The sequence below is a fragment of the Panthera pardus genome, unplaced genomic scaffold, assembly GCF_024362965.1.
Source record: "Panthera pardus isolate Hobbes unplaced genomic scaffold, ASM2436296v1 HiC_scaffold_6, whole genome shotgun sequence".
Classification (NCBI taxonomy): Eukaryota; Metazoa; Chordata; class Mammalia; order Carnivora; family Felidae; genus Panthera; species Panthera pardus.
In genome coordinates, this window is record NW_026526991.1 from 61,930,801 (window position 1) to 61,953,672 (window position 22,872).

General features: G+C 42.2%; 1 protein-coding gene across 22 annotated transcripts; it reads right to left on the reverse strand.

Annotated features, from left to right (window-relative positions):
* Positions 1–574: 574 nt before the first annotated feature.
* PCBP2 (poly(rC) binding protein 2) lies at positions 575–22,135 on the reverse strand. 22 transcript variants are annotated; one of them, XM_019419547.2, is made up of 15 exons: positions 21,943–22,116; positions 19,426–19,567; positions 18,842–18,865; positions 18,718–18,750; positions 18,233–18,349; positions 16,592–16,723; positions 15,457–15,585; positions 14,358–14,444; positions 12,421–12,513; positions 11,256–11,297; positions 9,925–9,997; positions 9,384–9,422; positions 8,385–8,437; positions 7,310–7,479; positions 575–1,007 (listed from the first exon to the last, which is right to left on the reverse strand). In XM_019419547.2, exons 2-15 carry the CDS (start codon positions 19,492–19,494, stop codon positions 971–973), a joined length of 1,098 nt encoding a protein of 365 aa, XP_019275092.1. In that variant the 5' UTR covers positions 19,495–19,567; positions 21,943–22,116; the 3' UTR covers positions 575–970. The 22 variants fall into 22 exon arrangements, with proteins under 22 accessions (XP_019275092.1, XP_019275091.1, XP_019275094.1 ...); XM_019419546.2 differs by having other exon boundaries at positions 8,385–8,440; positions 21,943–22,115; XM_019419549.2 differs by having other exon boundaries at positions 14,358–14,432; positions 21,943–22,113.
* Between the last annotated feature and the right edge of the window lie 737 nt (positions 22,136–22,872).

The window sequence follows — 22,872 nt, forward strand, 5'->3', positions numbered from 1 at the left end:
CTAAATGAACATCACTTAAAGTTCCAACCTTCTAAAATTATCTGCAAAAATGGGAACAGGTACATCTTTCTAAAGGACTTTAGTAAAAGGACAGAAAATGTTACAACACCCATTTTTATGAAGAGAACTGTAAATGAATAGTTATTCAAAACAGGAAAACTGGTCTTTTAGCTTGGCCGACAGGACAGACATGCCCAGCCACCTGAATCCCAGTCAGACATGCATCCAACTGCTTCCGAAGTATGCATGTGCATCCTTCCTTCCCCACCCCACCGCCCATCCAGTGGAAGTGCTTGCCTACTCTCTGCAGACAAGTCCTAGGAAAATGTAACCCCCAAACTTTCGGACAAAGGGCACACAACCAGCTTGCAACAGCTATTAGGTCACTTTGCAATGAAGGCTCAAGGGAACACTGGATCAAGGGCTACAAAAAAAAAGATGGAGTGGTAAAACAGAAGAAAACATCTTAACTGGAATAAAGCCTTCTATTCAAAACCCAAGCAGGGTCCTTGTCCTTTGAGGCATAAGAGGTGCAAAGAGAACGGCAAGACAACAGGAATAAAACCCACATGAATCACTGTGGCATCCAGTTTCTATTCACAAAGAAAAAGCTCCAGTCCATCTTTTAATTTTTTTGAAAAATTCCTGACATTACAGAACTAAACTGAAATGTATTAATATTCCACTCTTACATTTCCATGACAAACAGAAAAAAAAAATTCATGAGCCAAAAAAAGGGGGGAGGGGAGAAGCTTATAAAACTAAATATGGATCTCAGCATTAACAGCTGAACAGAGAAAGGAATTAAAACGCTTTAATTAAAAAATCACGAGTGGATGATAAAGTGTGTAGAAACTGAAAATTTACAAACTATTTAAAACCTGGAATCGCTGACTGTTCAGAAACTACACAGATGGATCATGGGTGGTGGTGAACAGCAGAAAGGGATTATGGATGAATCTGCATTGTTCTAGCTGCTCCCCATGCCACCCGTCTCCGAGGAAAGCCTGTAACACAAAAAATAAACAACTCAAATTAGTTTTCTGAATGCCCAGCTGCACCTCACCTCCAAGAACGGTTAGCCTAGTTGGTGAGATGTGAAGGAGTACATAGTGTTTCAATATCAAGGGAGACGTTTAAAGATTTGTTGGATTGGTACTTGGTACCAGGATCCTGTAACCCCTGCAATCCAAGCTTCCTGAGCCAAATTACCTCAGAACAGAAGGAAACAGACTCTGTTACCAACTGTGGGTGTTCTTCTAATGATGCTCTTTGGAATATTTGTGGGAGATGTTAAATGCTTTCCAAAAATATGCCACACACTAAAACCTCCTCTTACAGGGTCACAATACACAGAAGCAACTTTTCTTTCTTTACTGAGCTTATTTTAGCTCCTCCCAAGCTACTGATAGAAAGCAGCTTAGGAAACATTTATCTGAAAGTAGCTTCATGAGGCTAATGTTGAAACATCAAAAAAGGCTTCAGCCCTGGGGTTTTTCTAGCACTGTGAAGGTTATTCCTATTAAGAAAATCCTAAACGCTAGGAGATGTTAAAAGAACAGCAAGTATAGTTTAAGTATGGGTCAAGAATTATACCCAACCCATAGTTTTCAGGACTTAAAAAAAGCAGAAGCCAACATGTTTCAACAACTCCCTAGTTCATTCTAGAAGCTCCGAAAACCTGTTGTTTCCTTAAGCTAAATTCTCCATCCAAACATACCCAGCTACGATGCCTTCTGTCTCAAAAATATCATTTGAGGTCCTGGAACCCAATTTTGGGCTCTGATGGAAAAGTAAGCATTTAGTCTGCTTCACTTGATTACTGCACAGTCAGCAAGTCTTAGCTCCCACTTTGAACAGAACTATATGTGTAACAGTTTCAATTCCTAAATTTAGTTCATAAAAATCTTTAACTGTCATAACCTATTTGTGGTATCTAGTCAAAAGAAAATGAATGGTATTTTGTCCTCTCCATCCCTTCCACAACAATGTAAAGCCAAAGGCTGGTCCGAAGAGGGGACGGGGGTGATGAGGACACCCAAGATCCAGGAAACAGGTCAACTACAAACTGTATTTAATTTTATATCTGAAATTGTATTTCTACCTCAGCATAAAGGGGAATAGTTCTTTAAGGGGGCTGATTCTTGCCAACATCAAAATAGGAGGACCTAGGGCAACATAAACTGTAAGCCCTGAACGAAAGAGTTTAGTGAGGAGTGAAGTTTTAGGAAAGGAGCTGCTGGAAACAGTTTAGATCTAGGACCCAAAGAAATCAAGTTCATGCAAGAAGGTGATGACACTCTAGCACCAAAAAGAACTCAAAGAACTATCCAGAATTTATACACACCCTAAGCATTGATTGAGGCAGGAGGTATAGAAGGGGCAAGAAGGGAAAAACCCAACCGTAATCACACTAAGGACACTATGATAGAAGGACCACATGGAGGAGCCGAAAAGTTTTTAAAAATTGAACATCAAGTACCTTTGGTGGTGGCAGTCGACACCTTAAACCTCTGCTTCCTTCCCCACAATCCTCCTTTAGGGAATACTCATTAGGTAAAGAGGCCTTCTAATCAAGAACTAGATAAAATAAAAACCAGGTCTCTTGGGGCAGGGGGGAGGGGGGGATGGTACCAGCAAAATTAAGTTGTAACTACAGAAAGAGCTTATGAAGGGAAAGCTGGACCATATGATAAAGGAGCAGCCAGCAACTAACAAGAAAAACTACCTGGACAGGTTGCTCCTCTAGTCGTTTATGCAGACTTGGGACAAGTTACTAATTCATAGGGCCAACCTGGGATTGAGGGACCACAGTGGCATGAGATAATACATTGCAACACTTACAAGCAATTAGTTTTTTTTTTTTAACACTGTAAACCAAATGGGATGTGTGTGTGTGTGTGTGTGTGTGTGTGTGTGTGTGTGTGTGTGCGCTGGGCGGGGCGGGGGGGGGGGGGGGCAGATGGCAGGAATTTCTACACTAGTTCTCTAATGCCTTGCGAAGAACCGTATACATTCAGGTTGAATTGAAGACTATCAGAGGCCTTCTGCCATCACACCTACAGCATTTCTGGTCTTTTGTGGAGGCAGAACTGTGGTCCTTGGGATAAGGAAAATAAGGCTTCAGGGAGATTAAAAGTACACTTGAGGGAAAGTGAAGTTGTTACTGCCAACTAGTCACTCATGTGATCTGTGAACTTAAATTCTCCAAGGCTTTTTTTTTTTTTTTTAATCTGATAAGGGAGTGAATTGGTGAGTTATAGCTGACCTTAAAGGTTCCCAGTTTAGAATTCTCAATTCATGACAGGGCTGGTGGGAGACAGAAGGGTGGGCAGAGAATAGAAGGAAGGGTAAAGGGACTTAATCAGGGTTGGTTTAGGATGACTGGAGAATCCTGTCAAATTCTGGGTGATGTTACAGTTGCTTGTTCAAGATCTACCCAGTGTCAGAGGAAGAGGGGTTAATTCTCATTCAGAGGAACGCAGACAAAAGCCAGCAAACTTTATTGGACTTTTCCCAACTTGCCTCCTCATTCTAGGTAAAGAAGTAACTTCTTTATATGTATGTTCTGTAAAAGATCCTCAAAGTAACCACTAACCAGAGGAAACAAGCCTGGGATGGACACCCTTGTTACCTGCTATTGGCAAGGTAAGGGATTTTAGAAGTCAGAGAAACTGTTCTCACTAAAGAATCTTAATGGCAATTATGGAAGACCCTCAGGATTTAATCTGCTGCAGGCCCATCTCCTTTTGTGGGGAATGACAAAGGACGACAACTAAATTAACCAGGGATACAAACAAGCCCGAGTCAGTTTTATACAATCCCTAAATTGAGTAGCCACAGGTCACAAGCTCCCCACCCCTTTACCCTTCACAGCACACAATCAACTAAAGTTCTTACTGTGGCAACTTTATTACAGCTAGAAACACAAATCTGGCCAAGAAGGCCTGCTGATAACCATTAAATAATTAAAAAAAAAAAGTTAACGGAGAAGCTTTTATTCATTAACACAGAGCCTAACACATTGTTATATTGCAATGCAGAATAAAGCTACAAAAAAGTAACAGAATGAAAAAGAAGAGCAAGAACTGTGGCTCTAGATAAAGAATTCAACAAGTCAGACTCTGAAACAGGCACTCCGATGAAATGGCCTAAACCTAACCCCAGGTTACCATTGCCCCCACCCCCACCCTGTTATTCCCAAAATAGTAAAAAGGAAACGGTCACAAGCTCACAATTGTTTGGTTCTCACCAATGTTAACAAAGAAAAACAAAATAAACCAAGGAATACTTGAGGGGGTGCCTCAAGATATTCAATCAGTAGGGGGAGAATCTCTGTTTCTCGCCTTTCAGTTTGTTAGTTACACATGGCACGGCAGAGGTGGTGGTGGTGGTAGCTGAAGCCCCGGTACCCTTAGCAGCAGACACAACATTTAGAGCCAGGAGAGGGATGGGTTTCATGCCAAGCAGACTGGAGACACAAGGGGCGGTCGGAAGAGGGTTGGGGAGGCTGGAGGGTGCGTCGGAGGTCCCCGCTGTGGCGAGCGAGGGGGTGGTGGTGGAGGAGGAAGAAGAAGAAGAAGGGGTGGAGGGTTGAGAGAGGTTGATGCTGAGGTGATCAGGGATCGTGACGGAGGCTGCCTGGGAGGAGGGTTTAGCGTTTTCTAAACTGTAACAGAGGAAAAAAAGGAACAAAAAAAAAAGGGTGGGTGGAAGGGAAGACCACAAAAGGGAAAAAGTACAGGACAAAAACTGCTTGTTATCAGTTAAGTGCCTCTGGTTGCACATTAGGAAGACCTAATACCAACTTGTGATAAGCTACCTTTCTTTAAGTCTGTGTCCCACCCTCTAAAAATGTATACTTTGCCAAATTCCATTCCACGATGCTATTTAAAACTGCTATGGTGAAGGAAAAGCTGACAGACTGAGAAAAGAAATCACACAGAGCACACTTCCGTGTATCTGACACATGAATCCAACTCAGGAGTCAAAGGATTTCAAAGTAGAAAATGAAAGAATACTTGTATCAATCTCCAAACAAAGAACAAATGTCTCTCACCCACCAATCACTTGTGAAGCTGTGGAATGTTATTATACAGAATTAGAAAATTTTCCCCCTAGCACTGAAGTTTGCTTCCATCTCCACAGCAAACTAACCAATATATCACGATGGGAAAGGACAAGAAACCAAAGTAGGTCACTAATTTCAAAACTTTAAAGAATGTAGCATTTTCAAAGAAAAATGCTGAGAACAGAAGTATAGATAAGAACTAGGAAAGCTTCATTTCTGGTAGGAGGAGGGGGTGAGAAAAAAAGCCTTTTGTTTTTGACTGATCATACTTCTAATAGAGACCTTACAGAACTGGAACATACTTCTGCACTGCTGAAAACCTCATTTAAAAATATAAAAATACGCCTCTATTCTTAAAATAAACTCTAAATAATAGTAATGACCTGGCAGCTCCCAAATGCCTGCATGTTTCTAAAGCAGAACTGCAGTATTTGCTGAGAACTGTCTGGACAACCTGCCCCACAAGTTTAACTCTTTAAGGGCAGGGACCCTCCTCTTAAGATTCCATTTTGTTTACCGAAGTCCAGAGACCCTTACAATCCATAAAGCAGGGGATAAAGAAAGGACTCAGACTGACAGAATAAGAGCAGAAACACTCAGACTCCATTACTGAAAGCAGAGAAATCTTTCTTGCCTGGTAGTAAAACTAGTTTGCTTTTTGTATTCAAACTGGGCCAAGATGGGGAAGTGAAGAGTATGCTTTGTGCATGTAGTCTTTGCTTCGGTGTTAAATGAAGCTTTAAAAAGTTGTAACACAAATTCAGTTTGGACAGTTTCATTAAATAGGATGACTCTAAATAACCAGCCATTCAATAAAATAAGGATGATCCTGAAAAGAGTGACTGAATCAGGAAACTCTGGTGAAGTTCTGGTTCCTTCCAATGTAGACACTGACCCAGGTACAGGAGTCAAACAAACCGCTTCCATTTAAGCACTACCTGACAATATTCAGAGCAAGCCTACCCAAGCAGAAGAAAGCCATCTCCAGCTTCCAAGAACATGATTATCGCCACTTAACTCCTCCCCATACCCCAATTAGAAACAAGACAACAAACCTTTGCAAACAGCCTATGCAGAAAGTTTACCACCATTTCACACTGAAATGTTAAGAATCTGATGTGCTTGGTAGAAGAAAGCAGATCTAGACACAAAAAAGTCTTTTTCTACATAAATACTAGTAAGTACCTCAAGACATTAAAAGGCTTCAGGCAAAAGTCAAAACCACTGGGGAACTGATAAATTCTTAACCAGGAGATAAAAGACAATGGAATAAATACAAAGCCAGTAACTATAAATGTAATATGGACTTCATTTGTATGAATTCCTTTCCCCTGAACTCTTAACACCTTTTACGCGCAACAAAGACTGAATAGTTTTAACAGAGGTAAACGACAACTAGACAAAAATCTACAGAAAAAGGATGGCTAAGCCCCTTGGGCAATGGCTAACTGGCTTAGAATGTTAGTAAGCAATTAAAAACATGACTTAAGCACTTGTGCTGAGAAAGCAAGAAATATAAATGCCTTGTAGAATGCCCACTGGAATGGTCCTGCTACAACTATCTTGTGTGGTAACATCAGCTCGGTTTGGTAAAGAAAAATGAAACCTCAGAAGTCATTAAGGTATGAGATGGTGGGAGAAAAAAAAAAAAAGAAAAGAAAGAAAGAAAACATACTAGACATTTCTGAAATATTCCCAAACCTATGCCTCCCCTTTCCCACAAGCTGTGAACAATGGAACACATTTGCAATTTGAGAAAAATGGATGTTTTCAGAGTAAGTGGTAATGGTTGCTTCCCAGAAACTACCTTGCTGTCACACATTTTTCTTGTATCAATTAGGGCGTTTTGGAGACTAAACCCAATCAATGAAAGAAATATTGGTCTATGATACATACAGCAAAAGACCTACATTTGGTTTTAAGTCACTATAGGTGCTCTGGTCAGAGCACTATTCTGCTAGTGAAGTCATACTCTTTCCACTCCTAAAAACACCAAGTCAAATGCAAGCCTTCTGTCCCCCTCCCCCATACAATTTTATTACAATCTGGTTACTTTCTCTGCTACACTAAAAATGGATTAAGGTAGGGCTAGACTTAAACTTTATTGCCATCTCCACCCATCCCTACTCCCATCCCCCAAATACTCCCACATTTAGTAATACATTGTAGCTTTCCCCAAAACACACATTACTTGTGTTGCCACCAACAAGACAAAAAAGGCAGGGAGGGAACCCTTACCTGACATTGATTAGATATTGAGCCAGGCTAATGCTGGCAGCAGATCCAGTGATGGTAACCTGCCTATCAGTAGATCCTTCCACTGGGTTCGCAATTTTGATCTGCGCCCCAGACATCTGACGGATCTCATTGATTTTGGCGCCTTGGCGCCCGATTATGCAGCCAATCAACTTAAGGAAAAAAAACAAGGCACACCAAATTAAGAATTGCATGGCTAGGTCCAAGAATTCCATCCTACCCCTCCAGCCTTTTATAGCTCCAGTCCATGATAATGGGAACAGAAACTACTATCTGCATTCTACACACTCTACTCACTCCTGATTTAAAAACTTGAGTTATAGACTGCATCTCAACTTGTGCCCTATTGTTTTGTCTGACCACTAACAGGTCAGAGCCAACTCTCAGCTGACTGACTCCTAGTAACATCAGCTTATTTCCTCAGGGTACTAACTAGACAAAATAAAACAGGCAACATCGTAACAAACCAGTTTATCATGGCAAGGGACAATAAAGGTCTCTGGTTTTTGGCAACAAAGATGCCAAATTCATCCTGCTATGATTACCATTTTAATACACCGGTAAGAATTCTGGCTAATTTCGAATGCTTTTCCTTCAGAAAAAAGTAAAAACTTGGGTCTCCATTCATACTGTCTGATACTGTACACTAATAAAGTGATACTGAACACATTTAATGTAGATAGTGAGACTGAGAAACTGAGGTAATTATTTTATTATTCTCACAATTTAAATAGCCACATGTGGTTAGTGACTATTATGCTGGACAACACAGAACATTCAACTGCTGCTTTAAGTATAAGGCTTCAGATTATACAAGAAGCCAAGGCCGATGGGATATTCTATCTGAAACAAAAAAGGTTCTTTCTGCCTCATGAAACCTCAACACAATAGTGTTATCAATTTTCTCCACCAGTTTTTATTCAGATTCTACATACTTTAAAATTTTTAATTTGGGATCTTTTTTAAAAAACCCATTTTCTTCCCTAGGTCTTGTAAGTGGCATGACACTGCATCAACACTCTTTTTTATCCCATGAAACCCTATTAACTATACTTACATCGTTTGGAATGGTGAGTTCATGAGAAGTAGTCTGAGCAGATGCATCCAAACCTGCTAAAAGACAGAAGAGAGCAAGGAAGTTCAATGCAAAGCATACAAACCCCCCACTGATTTGCACATTAACCTAACAGAAGGAAACAAACTGGAAACCCAGCATTGGCTGTTGGGATTCATCACTAACTTGGAAGCCTCCAAAGAGGAAAGAGGGGGAAAGGGTACAGAAATAATGCTGGAAAGGTTCCTCTGTACACTCAGAAGAGCTGATTTCATGCCATTTCCTGCAAAGCCCAGCCTATTAGCATATAAGGGGATGGAAGCAAGGGGCAAGGGAATGTAGTATACTCAAAAAGGACCAAAATCTAACCAAGTCCTTCTGCACTGCTCCCCTTTTCTGCTTAGGATTTCCTGCTGCTGTTGTGTTCCAATTTTATCTCACCTGATGCTCACTAGCACCAGTGCCAATATCATGCCTGTTACTGGGTACCATGGGCTTTTGGCACACATGCAGAGTTGCTTTAAATATACCTGTATCAGATTAACACCTCCCCCAATCCTAACCTACACTTGAAGGTCAGAGAGAATGAAATGGCAGCCAGGTGAGGAAAGTTTATTTCTCCAGATTTATTCCCTGTCTTTTGCTCAATTGCTCAGTAATTTGTTCTGGTTTTTATTTTGTTTTCCAAAGAAAAAGAAAAAAATCCCATTAGCAAACACTCATACCCATCAATAATACTGACATCTGGACCCAACCAGGTCAGCTGGCTAACTCTCAAAGCTAGTCTTGCTCTCAGCTGTGGCTGCTAAACTCAACATTTTTAGAAGGGGGTTGGCCAGATCCATCAAGGGACCCTCAGGGGCACCAGGCCCACCCCTTTGCTCTCTCAGCTCCTTTCTGCCATGTGCATGTTGCTGGTATGTCATGGGCAGTGAAACAAGACTCCCACCAGTTTATTAATATAACAGTAGAATACTACAGATTTTTTTTTTTAATCATTACCCCAATAGCCTTTCACCTCTGGAGAGCTGGATTCAATGCCTGTTAAGATACAAGTGAAAATGAGTTTGGTGGTCTCATCCTAACCCTATCGGACAAGTTATTCCTTATACAGAAAAAAAAAACCCCAAAAACAAAACAAAACAAAAACAACTACACAATTTGGCACATATGGATTCTCTACCCAGATCTGTGAATAGCTGGTGGAGAGAAAGGGGGTGCCAATCAGATCAAAGGGGCAGCAGTGAGGATGGGTTAGAAGAAATATCAGCCTACCCTTTGCCTGACAAGCATCCCCAGACCTCACCCCAAACCTTCCAGGGCCTTTTTTTATTTTATTTTTTATTAGAATAACTCACCCCAAATGAAAACCAAGTTAACAAACACATTACCTCTTTCAGTTTAGCGATAGAAGACAGGCAAGTTTAAACCAGCAGGATGCTGGGTAATGAAGTATGTTTTAAACAGATGTCAAACTGAGACCTTGGGGCTGGCCTCTGTCTTGCACTACACCTTACAGAAATAAACACTGAGGTATCCATACCACTGAATCCGGTGTTGCCATGCGTCATGGGAAAATGAGACTGTTGCATTGCCAACTGGTGCAGCTTGGTCAACTGCAGGGAGGAAACAGGAGAGGTTGGCATTAGAAGAGTAAGAGAGCCAGGGCTCACGCACATTCAAATTTGAAAATGCAGAGCTCCTGATCCCCAAAGTTGACTCTACTACTCAAACTACAACATAGGATGGGGCTTATACCACAATCCTGGGGATGGGGCAAAATATGAAGGTAAGGGTTAGAAATAGAAAGGGCACAGTAAAGAGAATGAATGCATTTTGGGTGTGTGAAAGAAAAGCAGCAGCACCTGCCCAACAACCATCCCCTTGTGGGCTACTTAATGAAGGTGTTTGCAGCCATTGCAACAGTTGCCCCAGGGACAAGCACAGACAGGCTAGGTAAACAAACTGTGCAGTGGTGCTAGGGAAACACACCATGCAGGATTCTGTCATTATCAGGAGGAGGGAAGGAGATGAGGGGGCAGGGAGACTGCAAGGAGGAGAAAGATTAAGATGAAACCAAACTGGACTCAGCACCCCCTCACCAAAAGATTTCTACAGCGTTTCTTCTTCACCTATATATACACTACCCTAGCAGTTCTACAACAATCCCTCCTCAAGGCTACTTTCTCTCTTGGGCCAAACACTAACCAAGAACCAAACCCAAGTTCCCAAGTCTAATGCTCAGCACCTGAAAGGGTTAGTAATGATAGAGAAAAGTGCAGAAAGAAAATGCCCTTAAAGGAAATCTGAATACCAGCACTTTTAAGTAGGAGTTTTTAGTGGCAAGAAAGGTTTTATGGAGTTGAATTCCCAAATATTCAGCTTCTTATTCTTCCCTGTGTAAATAAGCCCCTTTTCCACCCCTCCAGATGCTTTTTAAATTGTCACCTCAAATTGAGGAGTACAGTACCCAAGGGCAAACCCAACCTCCCACTCCTCCCCCACAGAAAGGACTCCATGAAGAGATGCAGTCAGTCCACTGTCAATTTAGACTGTGCCCTGGAATAACAAATGATAATACACCACAGAACATTTCTTTTTTAGACACAGTAATCTGGAAAACAGGATAAAATAGAATCTAATAATTTGCTGGATTATAATTTCCAGTGATTATATTATCAGAAGGCAAACAAGGTGCTACTATGCCCTAATTACAGATTATTTAAGGGCCAAAAGATGGGGTTCACCTTGTGAGGAAAACAATACTCCATATGCTTAAGACCCAACTCACTTCTGCCTATGTGGAAGAAAGAGTGAGACAATTTTGGATGGGAAAGGGAACTTTTCAAAACAAGAAGTGAAAACAAAACTTACATCTGGCTGTGGAATGGCATACTGTCCTTGAATGGTATAGGCCTACAAAAGGAGGAAAACAGTTCCTATTAAAAAAAACCAATCAGGGACAGCCACCCAGAGGGAGAGGGGGAGACAGATTTCAACTAGCCAGGAAGCCAGAGTTGAACTAAAGATGGGGGAGGCCACAGATTGAGGCAGTAGATGGTATCTCACAAATACAGTCAGACCTGAGTTGGCTTTCTTTGAAACCTAAATATGATGACTTATTCCAGGAGGCCTATGAAGGGAGCCAAGTTCCCTGCAATCAAAGGCAAAATACACATTTGTTTCTTAATGAAAAGGTGGGAAGTGGATTAAGGAATGCCTCGATTGACCAAGCCCCCTTTCTCCCTCTGTACAAGACAGCCTAGGAGGAAAATGGTCTCTTCCCTCAACCACCCCAACCCTTATGCCAATCATGGTGACATGAATGTTTGCATCTGCATAAACCTATACAGCATGTTCTATAACACTTCCCTTTCCCTATCTAATTTTTTTCTACATCTGCCTAAAGACCTTAAGTGCACTAGAAGCTAGTTTAATCCCTAACACTAGGGAGCTGATCACAGGAACACAAATAAATAAAATAAATCACTGTGTTCTAAATCCTGCACCTTCTCCCACCTCCCACTCCATAAAAGGCACTTGCAGCTCCCACTACACCCTCCTCCCCCCACACCATAACCTCCGAAAAGGGAGCTGGGTCTTCAGGGCAATGGGGTGGGGGACAAGGAGGAACAGGAAGGGAGGGGAAGGAGTGGCTGGTTAACAGGATGTGAAGCTTTTCACATCACAGTGGCCAGTACCCCCAAAAGTGCACCCAGGTGGGGGGTGGGAAGGTGAAAATGGGATAGGAAGAGTGGGAGATGGGGAAGAAGGGTTGAACAACAAAAAAAGGAAAAAAAAAAAAAAAAGGAAAAAAAAAAGGAAAAAAAGAAAAAAAAGAAAAAAAAGAGTTGGTGTTACCATCTGGTGGGCTACGCGGCCTGTGTGAAATGAGGTGGGGGGGGTCAGTCCAGGTCCCCGTGGACAGGTGGTGTCCACAGCACAAAAATCACCAGCGCCACTGGCCCCCCGCGTGTTGGCAGTCTCGGCTGAGGCGGAAGGATTGAGTGAGCCTTGGAGACTGAACATCCCCTCTCACCTCTAGAGGTGGTCCCTCCAGGTCAGGGTTGAGGCACATGGACGGGGTGGTGTGGGGAAAGCTCGCACTGTCGCTGCCTGTGCTGTACCTGTCCTGTGGATAAATAGAGGATTTCAGTCTCCAGGGCTGTCAATCCGGCACCTTGTCACCAGCATGAAATTCACACAAAAAAAGTTGTTTAATTTTTTCTTTTCCTTTAAAAAGGAGCTCACGACACAATTTGAAACGAGCTGCAATCAGTGAATTTAAAAAAAAAAAGTTACCTTGTGGCAGGTATCACACTGCACAATTGGGCTATTTTCAGTAAGAATGAAGGGGTGGGGCAACAGAGCTGATGCCAGCTACTGGTCACTGTGGGATTAAGTTGAACCCCTATAGAGCCCACTTTTGTCACAAAGGAACAAAAGGTACAGGTCCATCTGTGGACGTTGCATAAATGGGTCCATTTAAAAAGGCCCGTGGGAATAATAAGGGCCACTCATGAAAGAAGCTGCAAGCCTTTAGAGGGTGGTCAACTGAATAAAGGGTGGGGGAGGGTGGGGGGGGAAGCAAAGAGGTAAGAAGGGGGAGGTGGAAAGAGGAGGAAAGGAAAGGGAAATGAAGAATTATAGAGAATTGCTGCTATGCAGCATGGGACTCTTTACAATCCCAAATGGGAGTGGAAGAATCCAGAAGAGCAGGAACATGGAGTTCCTGGGGAGAAGGGAAAACTCCTAAGGCTAAGCCTCCTTGCTATACTAAACTGACTCTGGGCCTTTGTTTATCCTGCCTATCCAGACTGTCGGAACCCTTTGACCAATCCAGTTTCTATAAAGCAAGGTACTACACTGTCTCAAGCTAATACTGTGACATGATTAATTTCTTGTGAAAGCTCCCAGAAGCACATGACAAACTAAGTCCCCAAATTCTTGTTCAGTTTTATGCCAACTCAAAATAGAATGTGAATGGGATGGACTTCGTTTAGGCTTCCCCCAATTCAAACACAAGATGGAACTAATTAAGTGTGCTTGTAACAGGCCAGCCCCTCATCGGGAAAAGGCATTTTGAACAATGTACTTGCTTGCTTAGGCAGCCACCAAAATGAAGGTCACTATTTCAACCTGAACCCCAACATTTAAAAAACTGACCTACCTACTCCTCAAATACTAACAACAAAGCATAAAACTACCATGGATCTAACCCGTGCTCTTGTCATAAAAATCTAACTTCAGAATAAACCATATGCCAAAGATCAAGAGTTTAGGTGGGTGAAGTAGAAAGAGGCCAAGGGGGTGCTTTGGTGTTCTTACTCTAACACCAAAGGTCATAGCACCACAGCCCAACATGCTCTCCCCCTTCTATTCTTGCACACTGAACCCTTACCCCGGGCTGGTTTCAGTTATGCCATGTGGGTTCAAACCAGCTTATGAGGTTAAGAGTCTGGGGGAACAACACACTGGAGTTTGGGAGTGAAGGGGTAGGAGTAGGGGAGGTGAGGTGGGGGGGGAGGGGAAGTTTGTAGGACACTCAAGTTTAGGAACCCCCCAATTTTGAGACCACCATCCAGAATCTCCTTCAGAGGTCCAATCCTTTGCTACTTTTATTCAGACCTCTAAAGAACACCCCACACATTAAAAAGCATGGATGGGGTGGGGGGGGAAGGGAAAGAAGTAGTGACACCAAGGCAATTTAACCCTTTCTTCTAACCCAACCCACCTTAAATTACCAAGTAAATTACCTCTTCCGAGTGCCTACAAAACTCCCATTGCCTGCTAAAAATTAAGAGCTTGGCATTCAGAGCTTTCTCCAGTACAAAAAATAAAACTAAAAGCAGGTCAAACTATGGCCAGAGTATAGGTTTCAGCAAGCATGCAGAGTGGCCTGGTGTGCTGCTGGCAAAGTTTACATTTCAAATATAATCCTTGTTCATTGTAGCCCACCAATAAGAATTTTCTTACCTGACCACCTGCAAAGATGACTGGAGAACTGGACGGCTTGGGCCGGTACGGGATGGTCACGCCCTTCGGGGGGGACTGGGAGAGAGTCAGAGGGGAAAAAAACAAAAAGAGATAAGGTTTCAAAGCTGCTTCAGCTGTGTGGCTTAAGCTCACACAGGTCAGTTATATTAAAAACTGTATTAATTTCCATCCCCTCACCTACCAACGTTGTCTCTGGCTAGATCTAATCTCAAATCATCTGCAGTTATTTGCCTTTAAAGCAGTAAGATGGGTCCGTGGACTACACAGCTCACACTAATTCTCATCAAGGCAGATTCCCCTGTAATAATTTACGCATTATTTCCATGTTTTCAAATAAAACTAATGAACATGACAAACCTCTATGTGTATATATGAAGTTGGTAATTTAGGATCTTACATTTTGGCCTAAACAGGAAATGAAATAAAGTACCCAAATATTATGCCTAGAGAAATATACACGGTAAGTAGTTCAAAGGCTCGATCAACATTTTCCTAAATTCTACTGGAAAATCCTTTTCTCATGAATATAGGAACATCTCAATGGCAGTTCTAAATGTTTTATTTTCCCTTAATTTTGCTATTCTTGTTTTAACTGGATAGCATATACTACCAGGACCTCACAAATTATTCATAAACACCATCACAGGTAAGTTTTTTTTCATATAAAAAGATTTTGAATATAATCCTGCCTTAAAACATGGAAATTAATTTGAAGAATACGTCAAAGTTGCACATAGCCAAAATACTGTAATCCAAAAGGCAACTTAACTCAGTTTCTCTGGAACCCAGTTACATATTTTGTCCACTCAGACCAAGTAGTGAATCTTCCCCTACCAACCCTGCTAGAATTGCTGTAAACCAAAAGATCAGGGCTGCTTAACAGTTTCTATTTTTGCTCAGACTATAAGAAAGGGGGGGGGGGGGGGGGGGGAGGAAAATATGAACTCACGGAACCTCTTCCCCACCCCCACTGGAGGCTTCTAACAGCTTCACCTAATTCTAGTCTTACTAAATATAGATCAGTCTGTCTCCCTACAATCACCCTCCCCCCATTCTCAGCATGAGCCTGAGGGCTTACCTCCAACATGACCACGCAGATCTGTTTCACACACTCAATGATGGATTGCGGAATGCCAGCAATAGTGATGGCCCGCTCAGTTGAGTTGGGGAGCATATCCCCTGCCACCTGGACCTGAGCCCCTGTACTCTTTGGGGTAGAAAGAAAATTTTTAAAAATCAGAGAAAAACGATTCATGCTCTTCCAATTCCCCAAGCAGTAATTCTACAGCAGCGATACTTATCCCATTTCCTATTTTACCCTTTTTATCCTCCCTTCCCACTCTTCCCTTATTCCAGATAGGACTGTTTAATCACAGTTATAAATAAATTAGCCTCTGGAAGTCAGTAACAGCCTAAATTTAAGCTGCTCTCAAGAAAAAGGTCCTACTAGATAGTTTTCTTTCAGCTAATGACAGCTTCGTAAGCCATCAAAGTCCCCACAAATATCACCCACTTTTCATTCTTTTATTAAACAAATATTTATATAACGCCCCTTCTATGCACCAGGCACCATTCCAGGTTGCTTGGAATACATCAAACAAAACCAAAATCCCTGCTCTTCTGGCATGCACAATATGATCCCAAAAACTCCTTTAGAAGCCATTCAAATTTCATTCCAATATCCAATTTAGTAACTCCCAGATACTATTAAAAGCTTCCGTAATTCAATGTAAATTCCAGCCTAAAAGGGAGCAGGATTACAACTACATCCTAATATACTTTCCTGTTTTCCCCTTGCTATTTAGCTGTTTGGCCAAGGAAAATATTTGCTGTCATTCCATATCAAACTCTAATCTCTTCAGACACACAAAAAAAGCATATAGTCTCATGGAAAAATTGCCAAATGAAAAATAGAAACAGATCATATGCAACAGAAATTCTGGTTAACCTTCTGTCTTACTGTTAAGATATATGAATTGTAAAAACAAAACCAAAAAACAAAAACAAAAACCATCCTACACATTATTTATATACACGTGTCAACTGTGTAATACTTTTCTTCCCAATACACAATTAAATCATAATCGTCTAGGACTACTACTTTAATAACAACCTTCATTGCAAACGTTAACTTTTCCAAGCCATACTAAGAGCTATTAACAGAGAAAGCCACATTTAGAATAAACATTTTCAAGACCACAAAAGTCACCAACCTCTCGTATTTCCTTGATCTTGCAACCACCTTTCCCAATGAGAGAGCCACACTGACTAGCAGGGACCACCAGCCTCAGGGTTACTGGGGGTCTACTGGCAGCTGTGCTATTGGTCATAGAGCTGCTGATGTCCTTCAAAAAGAAATGAGAACACAAGAATCTAAGTTTAAGCAGATCCCTGGGACCTACAACTGCTATAAAAGAACCATTTAACCTTTTAAGGGACGTTTCAGTCATGATCTACCATCAACAAAAGTTCAAATATTACCCCCTCCACCCCCAAAACAACTATTTCCTTAAAGATAAAAACACCTACAAACTTCCTCTGATTATCCCTAAATACAGTTTCTTTCATGGAGGAAGAAAAGTGTTTGTTTTGGAAATCAGAATTGACTGTAAAGGGAAACAATATCAAAGTCAAAATTAAAACATTCAGATGAAACAATGCAACCCCAAATTCAAATAACCAATTCTGTTCTCTTAGAAAATTAGAAAGATTAAGCAAGTGTTTCTATTTGTTTTAATTTCTTGGTAAAATCACCATTATATAAACAATGAAACTGAGGCCAAGTACTCGTCCCAATCACATCTAAAAAGCTGTAGATTTGAAATTAAAGGACTGTATTGGCTCCAAAGCCCACTGTCTTTCCCATAATATGCTACTTCCAAAAAGTCATGGTTTTAACCTAGTTAAATTTAGCCCTCTGAAGATTAAGTGGTTTAAACATCACTTCTCAGCCTAATCTCTATGTAGTAGCTAGACCTGAAAAGTGCTTAAACATAAGCCCCTAAAGTCAAGGACATGTTAAAGTACGAATAAATTTTCTGAATGTTTTTTAAGCTTCAAGCTCTGGATTAGCAGAGCCTTGCAGGTCAAAAGATAACATTTCTGATCTTGGCCAGGATAAAATTTCAGGCACCATTAAGTATCCAACCACCAACCAAGCAGCAGCCAATAGCTCTCCTCTGCCTGTGGTGTCAAATGCATGATTAGCAGCATTACTGAAGAGGGGGAGGAGGCTGAAGACCTAGGGCAATGGTTGTAGAGTATCTGAAGGTTGAGGGATCTTGGTGAACAAAAAAACAAAAACAAAACTTCCTTCTGCCAAAAAACTGGCATTGATATTTTTCTTCTGAAAACCTATAAAACATATTCTCTTCCTCCAAGTATAGCTCTGACACAAAGTTATCAGACTGAATTTCTTAAAAATCCCAACTGCACCCAAAGTTGAAAGATATGTTATTTATGGCATGTATTAGTGTTCATCAGGGCACCTAACAAAAGCACATTTATTTAAGTTCATTCAACTATAAATTAGAGGACATGAAGTTTACCAATGCAGTACCATCATACCTTCAAAACTACTGGTCAAAAGATAAAAATAAAAAATGGGTTTTCACACTTTTTTTTTTTTTTTTTTTTTACATTGAGTCCTCAGTAATAGTCAAGCTAGTCCTTTTAATGATTCAAGTGACTTACGGTTAAATTTTGGGAACACTGAAGAGGAGGTTTGTAAAGGACCCATTTACAGATTTATGATCCAGTCTGGCCTTCAATTGAGAAAGCTCTTAGAAAAATCACTGAGCTATCTAGAAGCTCTTTAAAATGAAGATTCGGGGGGGGAATGAGTGAAAACGAACCTCTTCCAGTTTGTCAATGATCATAGCAAAGGCTTTGAAGATGGCATTAGTGGGTCCAGCCAAAGTGATAATTCTCTCAGGACAATTCCCTTCTGAGATGTTGATACGTGCACCACTCTGGATTAAAAAAACAAAGCCAAGAGGTTAACAAAAAGGTCTGAGCATATACAGATTACACAGCCCCTCCCAAATAAGATGACCAAGGAAGCTACCTATATGCATGATCTTAACACAAGCCAATTTCGGATTTCAAACATTGCTCATGTTTGCCCTCAACACTACAGAAGCTGCCTTAAAGCTTGAATGAATTGAGGCTTACTGGAACTACATTTCCCAGCATATTATGTGATTACAAATAACCAGGCCAGAAAAACACCAGATTCTCCTATTGATTCCTTCTAATTGCTCATTAAATAAAAATTTTGCCTTTAAGGGCTTTTAACAACCCTTAAACTAGCCCCCCATCCCAGCCCCCTATAACTCACCTCCTCACGCATCTTCTTAACTGATTCTCCTTTCTGTAAGAAGAAAAGTCAAGAATGAGCTCCAACTGCTGTTTCAACCAAGACTAACTAAATAGTAATTAGAGTTGAAGTGAAACAGTCTTACCTTTCCGATGATACTGCCAACTTCCTACAATGGAGAAAACTAGCGTCAAATAAGAGGAAACTCAAGTGTTCATATCATAAAAAGGAATTTTTAACTGTCCAAAACAATGGAAAAACTCAGATTTATTAGGAAGAGAAGTAGGGAGGCTTACTCTCTTCTTTGTTCAAAACATAACTGAAGGTACCAAAGAATACTGAAGGAATAATGATTCAGAAATAATCAAATACTATTCTGTGTTTAACATAACTTATTTTTTGAAGTACCAAATCTGTATAGTTTCCCAAAATTGTCTTGGCAGAGGTTATCTATTTATCACAAGCTACACCAATCTCGATGAGGAAAATCTTATTATCCAGGTATGAGAGTCTTTGGCTCCATCCTCTAGTTAAGCCTTTCCTGCTCAGTGGAGCTTCCTACTAAAGTCTGTCCATTTTCCCACTACACTCTCATCTACTCTGATAGAGAAGACTGCTAAAGCCAGATGCCCCACAGTGCTAATCTGATGAGCTCCAAGATGCATGCCCTCTCTTCCTGGCCTCTCCCCGAGCAGTTACTATGACCCAATTTCCCAAGCTGGTGCATACCTTTCCATGCATAAGTAGCCGGATGGTGAGAGTGACATTTAATCCACCTTCAATCACACCGGTGTCCATGTCGAGCAGTGTTCTGGGGAGCTGGACTTTGAGTGGTCAAGTCTTTGGTCACTGGTGGGGGTGAAGCCAAAAACTGAAATGCAAACATGACCAAAATCAGAAGGGGAAAACAATAGGAGAAATAGTTCCCAAAGTCATTTTCACTGTTACAAATGTTTTTTGACTCTTTTCCTTATATGACAGCCTATCCATCGGGAAGCTTGTATACACCCAGCACAACTGCACTAATGACAACCATTTACAGCTCAGGTTCTGATAGAGTATAGAAAGAGACTCTTCAGTCTGCTGTCCTTAATGGTAAGGTTTCCGCTGACTCTGAGGAGGAGGAAGATTCCTTCAACCCGCAATGGTTGCAAAGGAACTGCTGAACGTGCACCAGTTGTCCTTCAACAGAATAAGATTCGACAGGATACAGAAACACCTGGAAATCATGAGGCCAGACCTCAAACTAATCAACTACAGACAGACAGATGACCTTTTGCTTCCCTGTTAAGTAGCACGCTCAGGTTGAGAGCAAGAAAGGACACATTAAGTTTTCTTACTTGCAGCAATTTCTAGATAAAAAAAAAATTTAGAGATAGCTCACATTACAATTTCAAATGTTGATAGATGACACCAAATAATTTTAATAAGATTTAAATCAACAACCTCACTGAAAATGGCACTATCTGAAAAGCCTCTATGAAGGCTGGGATTCCATATTCCCCTTTGGGAAAAGGCTCAATACACTGAGTACATCCTGAGTCCTTTCTCCCATCCCCTCTCCTGACCCAACTTGATAATCACTCATATTTGAAAATCTGCCTTGCTTCTGCGTATTAATCTTTGTTACCACTCCACCTTTATTCAAATCTATTAAATCTTAAATTTTCTTCCAAAGAAAACAATGAAAATAAAACTACTGCTAAATATTTATTGTATAGTTGTCTTAAGCAACAGCAGGAATAAACCTTTCCTACAGAGAAAGCTCTTTCCCCACCCATCATCTGAAACAATATTCCTAACATTTCTGTCTTGGAATAACTAACCAAACATAGAGAATTTGTGAATATACCTTTTCCTATGATACCTCCTTAGGACCTAATAGCATTAGCTTTAAAAAGGTTCTCCAAAGTTGATAAATTTCACCAGTGAGGTTTTTAGCAACCATCCCTTCGAAAGTCAACATCAATGATCTCTCTTTCAGCTAAGTTTCCCCCTTCACAAACCAGCCACTGTTTTAACTTTGTTCCAACACAAAGCCCATCCCCTAAACACTTAAAATGTTTAAGTTGCTGCCAAATCATTCTGTATATGGCAAACTGCCTTGTGGTTACCTCCAAAATATGATTATTTTAAAAGACAGACTTTGCATCCCCAAAGCACCTCATTCCCCCATTGTCAAAATAGAATTGTTGGCAAAATCCCAGAATTCAACACTTTTCACTCAGGGAAAAACAACAGTGCTGGGGGGGCGAGGGAGACTGTTACGTCTTTAAGAATGACTTTTTAATAAGCTATGGCTAAAAAACAAAAAAAACAAAAAAAACCAAAAAACTGGCAGTTTAACTCTTTATCCCCACTCAAATGTAACTGGAATCACTTTCAAATACCACAGTAACACAAGTTCAAAAGAGCAGGAACACTGAAAAACCTATTAGAAAGCCATTTCTTGATTAAGGCACAGACGTGCATTTCTAACTCCAAACATCCAAGAATCCCTGTCATTCCTCTCCCGCCTAGGTTAATATAAATGTACCCAATCCCAGAAATCCAGCTGTTAATCCTGCAGTCCATTACCCCTTCTCCTATAAATAGCTCGGCCTGGGTCTATACCGGCAGGCATTTTGTAATTTCAAAATTCGTTACCCCGAGAAAACGTCCTGAATAACTCGGTAACTGGGAGCCCGTTTACCCTTTCTTTAACTCCGCAGCCCCCCTCCCCTCGGTCACCCAAGCATTTTCCAATTAAAAAATGCCCCCCCCATCCCTCCACTAGAAAAGAGAGAAGGGAAAAAAAATAAACGGTTCGGTCGGGGGGGGGCGCTGCGATCCAGGGGGAGGGGCCGGGCTAGTAGCGCCTCCTCGTGTGGCTGCGCCAGCGCCTGACCCCCGCGGGGAGCCGCGCTCACCCGCCCGGCCAGCAAGCCGGCCATCGCCTCCCCCAACCCCCTTCAACCAACAAATCCACCGCCGCCCCCCCTACCGCGCGCGCGCCCTCCTTGACTCCTGCGCAGCCGCCACCGGGAAAAGGCGGGGGGAGGGGGGGAGGCCTTGCGCGAGGCCTACTAGGCCGCGTCTGAGCCAGGGCCTCGCGTGAATGGCCGGCCAGGCAGACTGAGGGGGTAGGCGCTCACGCGGTACTACGCGAGGCCGGGGCTCGTGACGAGGACCGGAGCCCACAGAGAAAGATGGCAAGAGTGGAAAGAAAGCTATAGCCGGGGGCGGAGGGAGAATTTTGAAGCTTACCTGCAGGCGCGAGGCGACTGAGGGGAAAAGGGGAGCGGGCGGGAAGGGGAAGGGCGGGAGGCCGGGGGCGGAACAATAGGGGCGGGCGGGAAGGCGAGGGGGGCCCCGCGGGCGGGCGGAGGAGGAAGGGGGGGGTGGAGGAGGAGGAGGAGGAAGGGGGAAAGAGACCCCGGGGCGGGTGGAGGGCGGCGGAGGGCGGGCGGGCGGGCGGAGGGCGGGCGGGCGGGAGAGGGCGCAGGCTGCGGCTGCTCCGGCTGCTGCCTCTGCTGGTCTGGGAGGGGGACGGGGCGGAGCGGCCCGCTTTCAACCCCGCGCACCCTCCGACCCCGGAAGCGCTAACCGCCCCGGGGGCCGGCGAGGCGACTGCGTCGTCCAAACCTTCCCCACGCAATGCGGACGGCCTCCCTACAGCCTAGAGCGGCTCCGTGGACAGCGTCGGCACCAACGAGACAATACCTTGTAGCCGATGGCTAAGTCTATGATAGAGCGGCAGCGTAAGAACAGGGAGGAAGTTAGTGGCCCCTAGCGGAAAGATTGGAAATCCCAGGCGTGAGTACGGAGAGAGTTTGCAGTCGCCATGGATAAAGGGAGACAAGAGGGAAAAGGGGTGGGTGAAGAGAATGAGAAGAGACGGGAAAAACCCAGTAGTCTATAGTGATACTTAAATAAAAGAAAGATTTAAAAAAACTAATTTGCCACATTGAAGGCAACTTTTACACTAGTTCCTTACTCTGAAAATTAGTAACTAAAAGCAAAGAATTAAGCATTTACTCTCTCTTAGGAAGAATGTAATTCATCCGTTAAGGGAAAACTCTTTTAAGAGTTCCATTTAATAAATGTAGAAAGAATGAAAGAGTTAGAAAATCACCATTCATTCTGCAACCCAAAATGAAATAATTCATTCAGGCCAGTCTCATCAAACATCAAAAC

Coding starts and splice junctions, on each gene's coding strand:
- PCBP2 (XM_019419528.2), bottom strand. CDS start 19,494: ATGGACACCGGTGTGATTGAAGGTGGATTAAATGTCACTCTCACCATC. Junction 18,866..19,425: donor GGCTACTTATGCATGGAAAG/GTATGCACCAGC, acceptor TCTCCATTGTAG/GAAGTTGGCAGTATCATCGG. Junction 18,751..18,841: donor TTGGCAGTATCATCGGAAAG/GTAAGACTGTTT, acceptor TTCTTCTTACAG/AAAGGAGAATCAGTTAAGAA.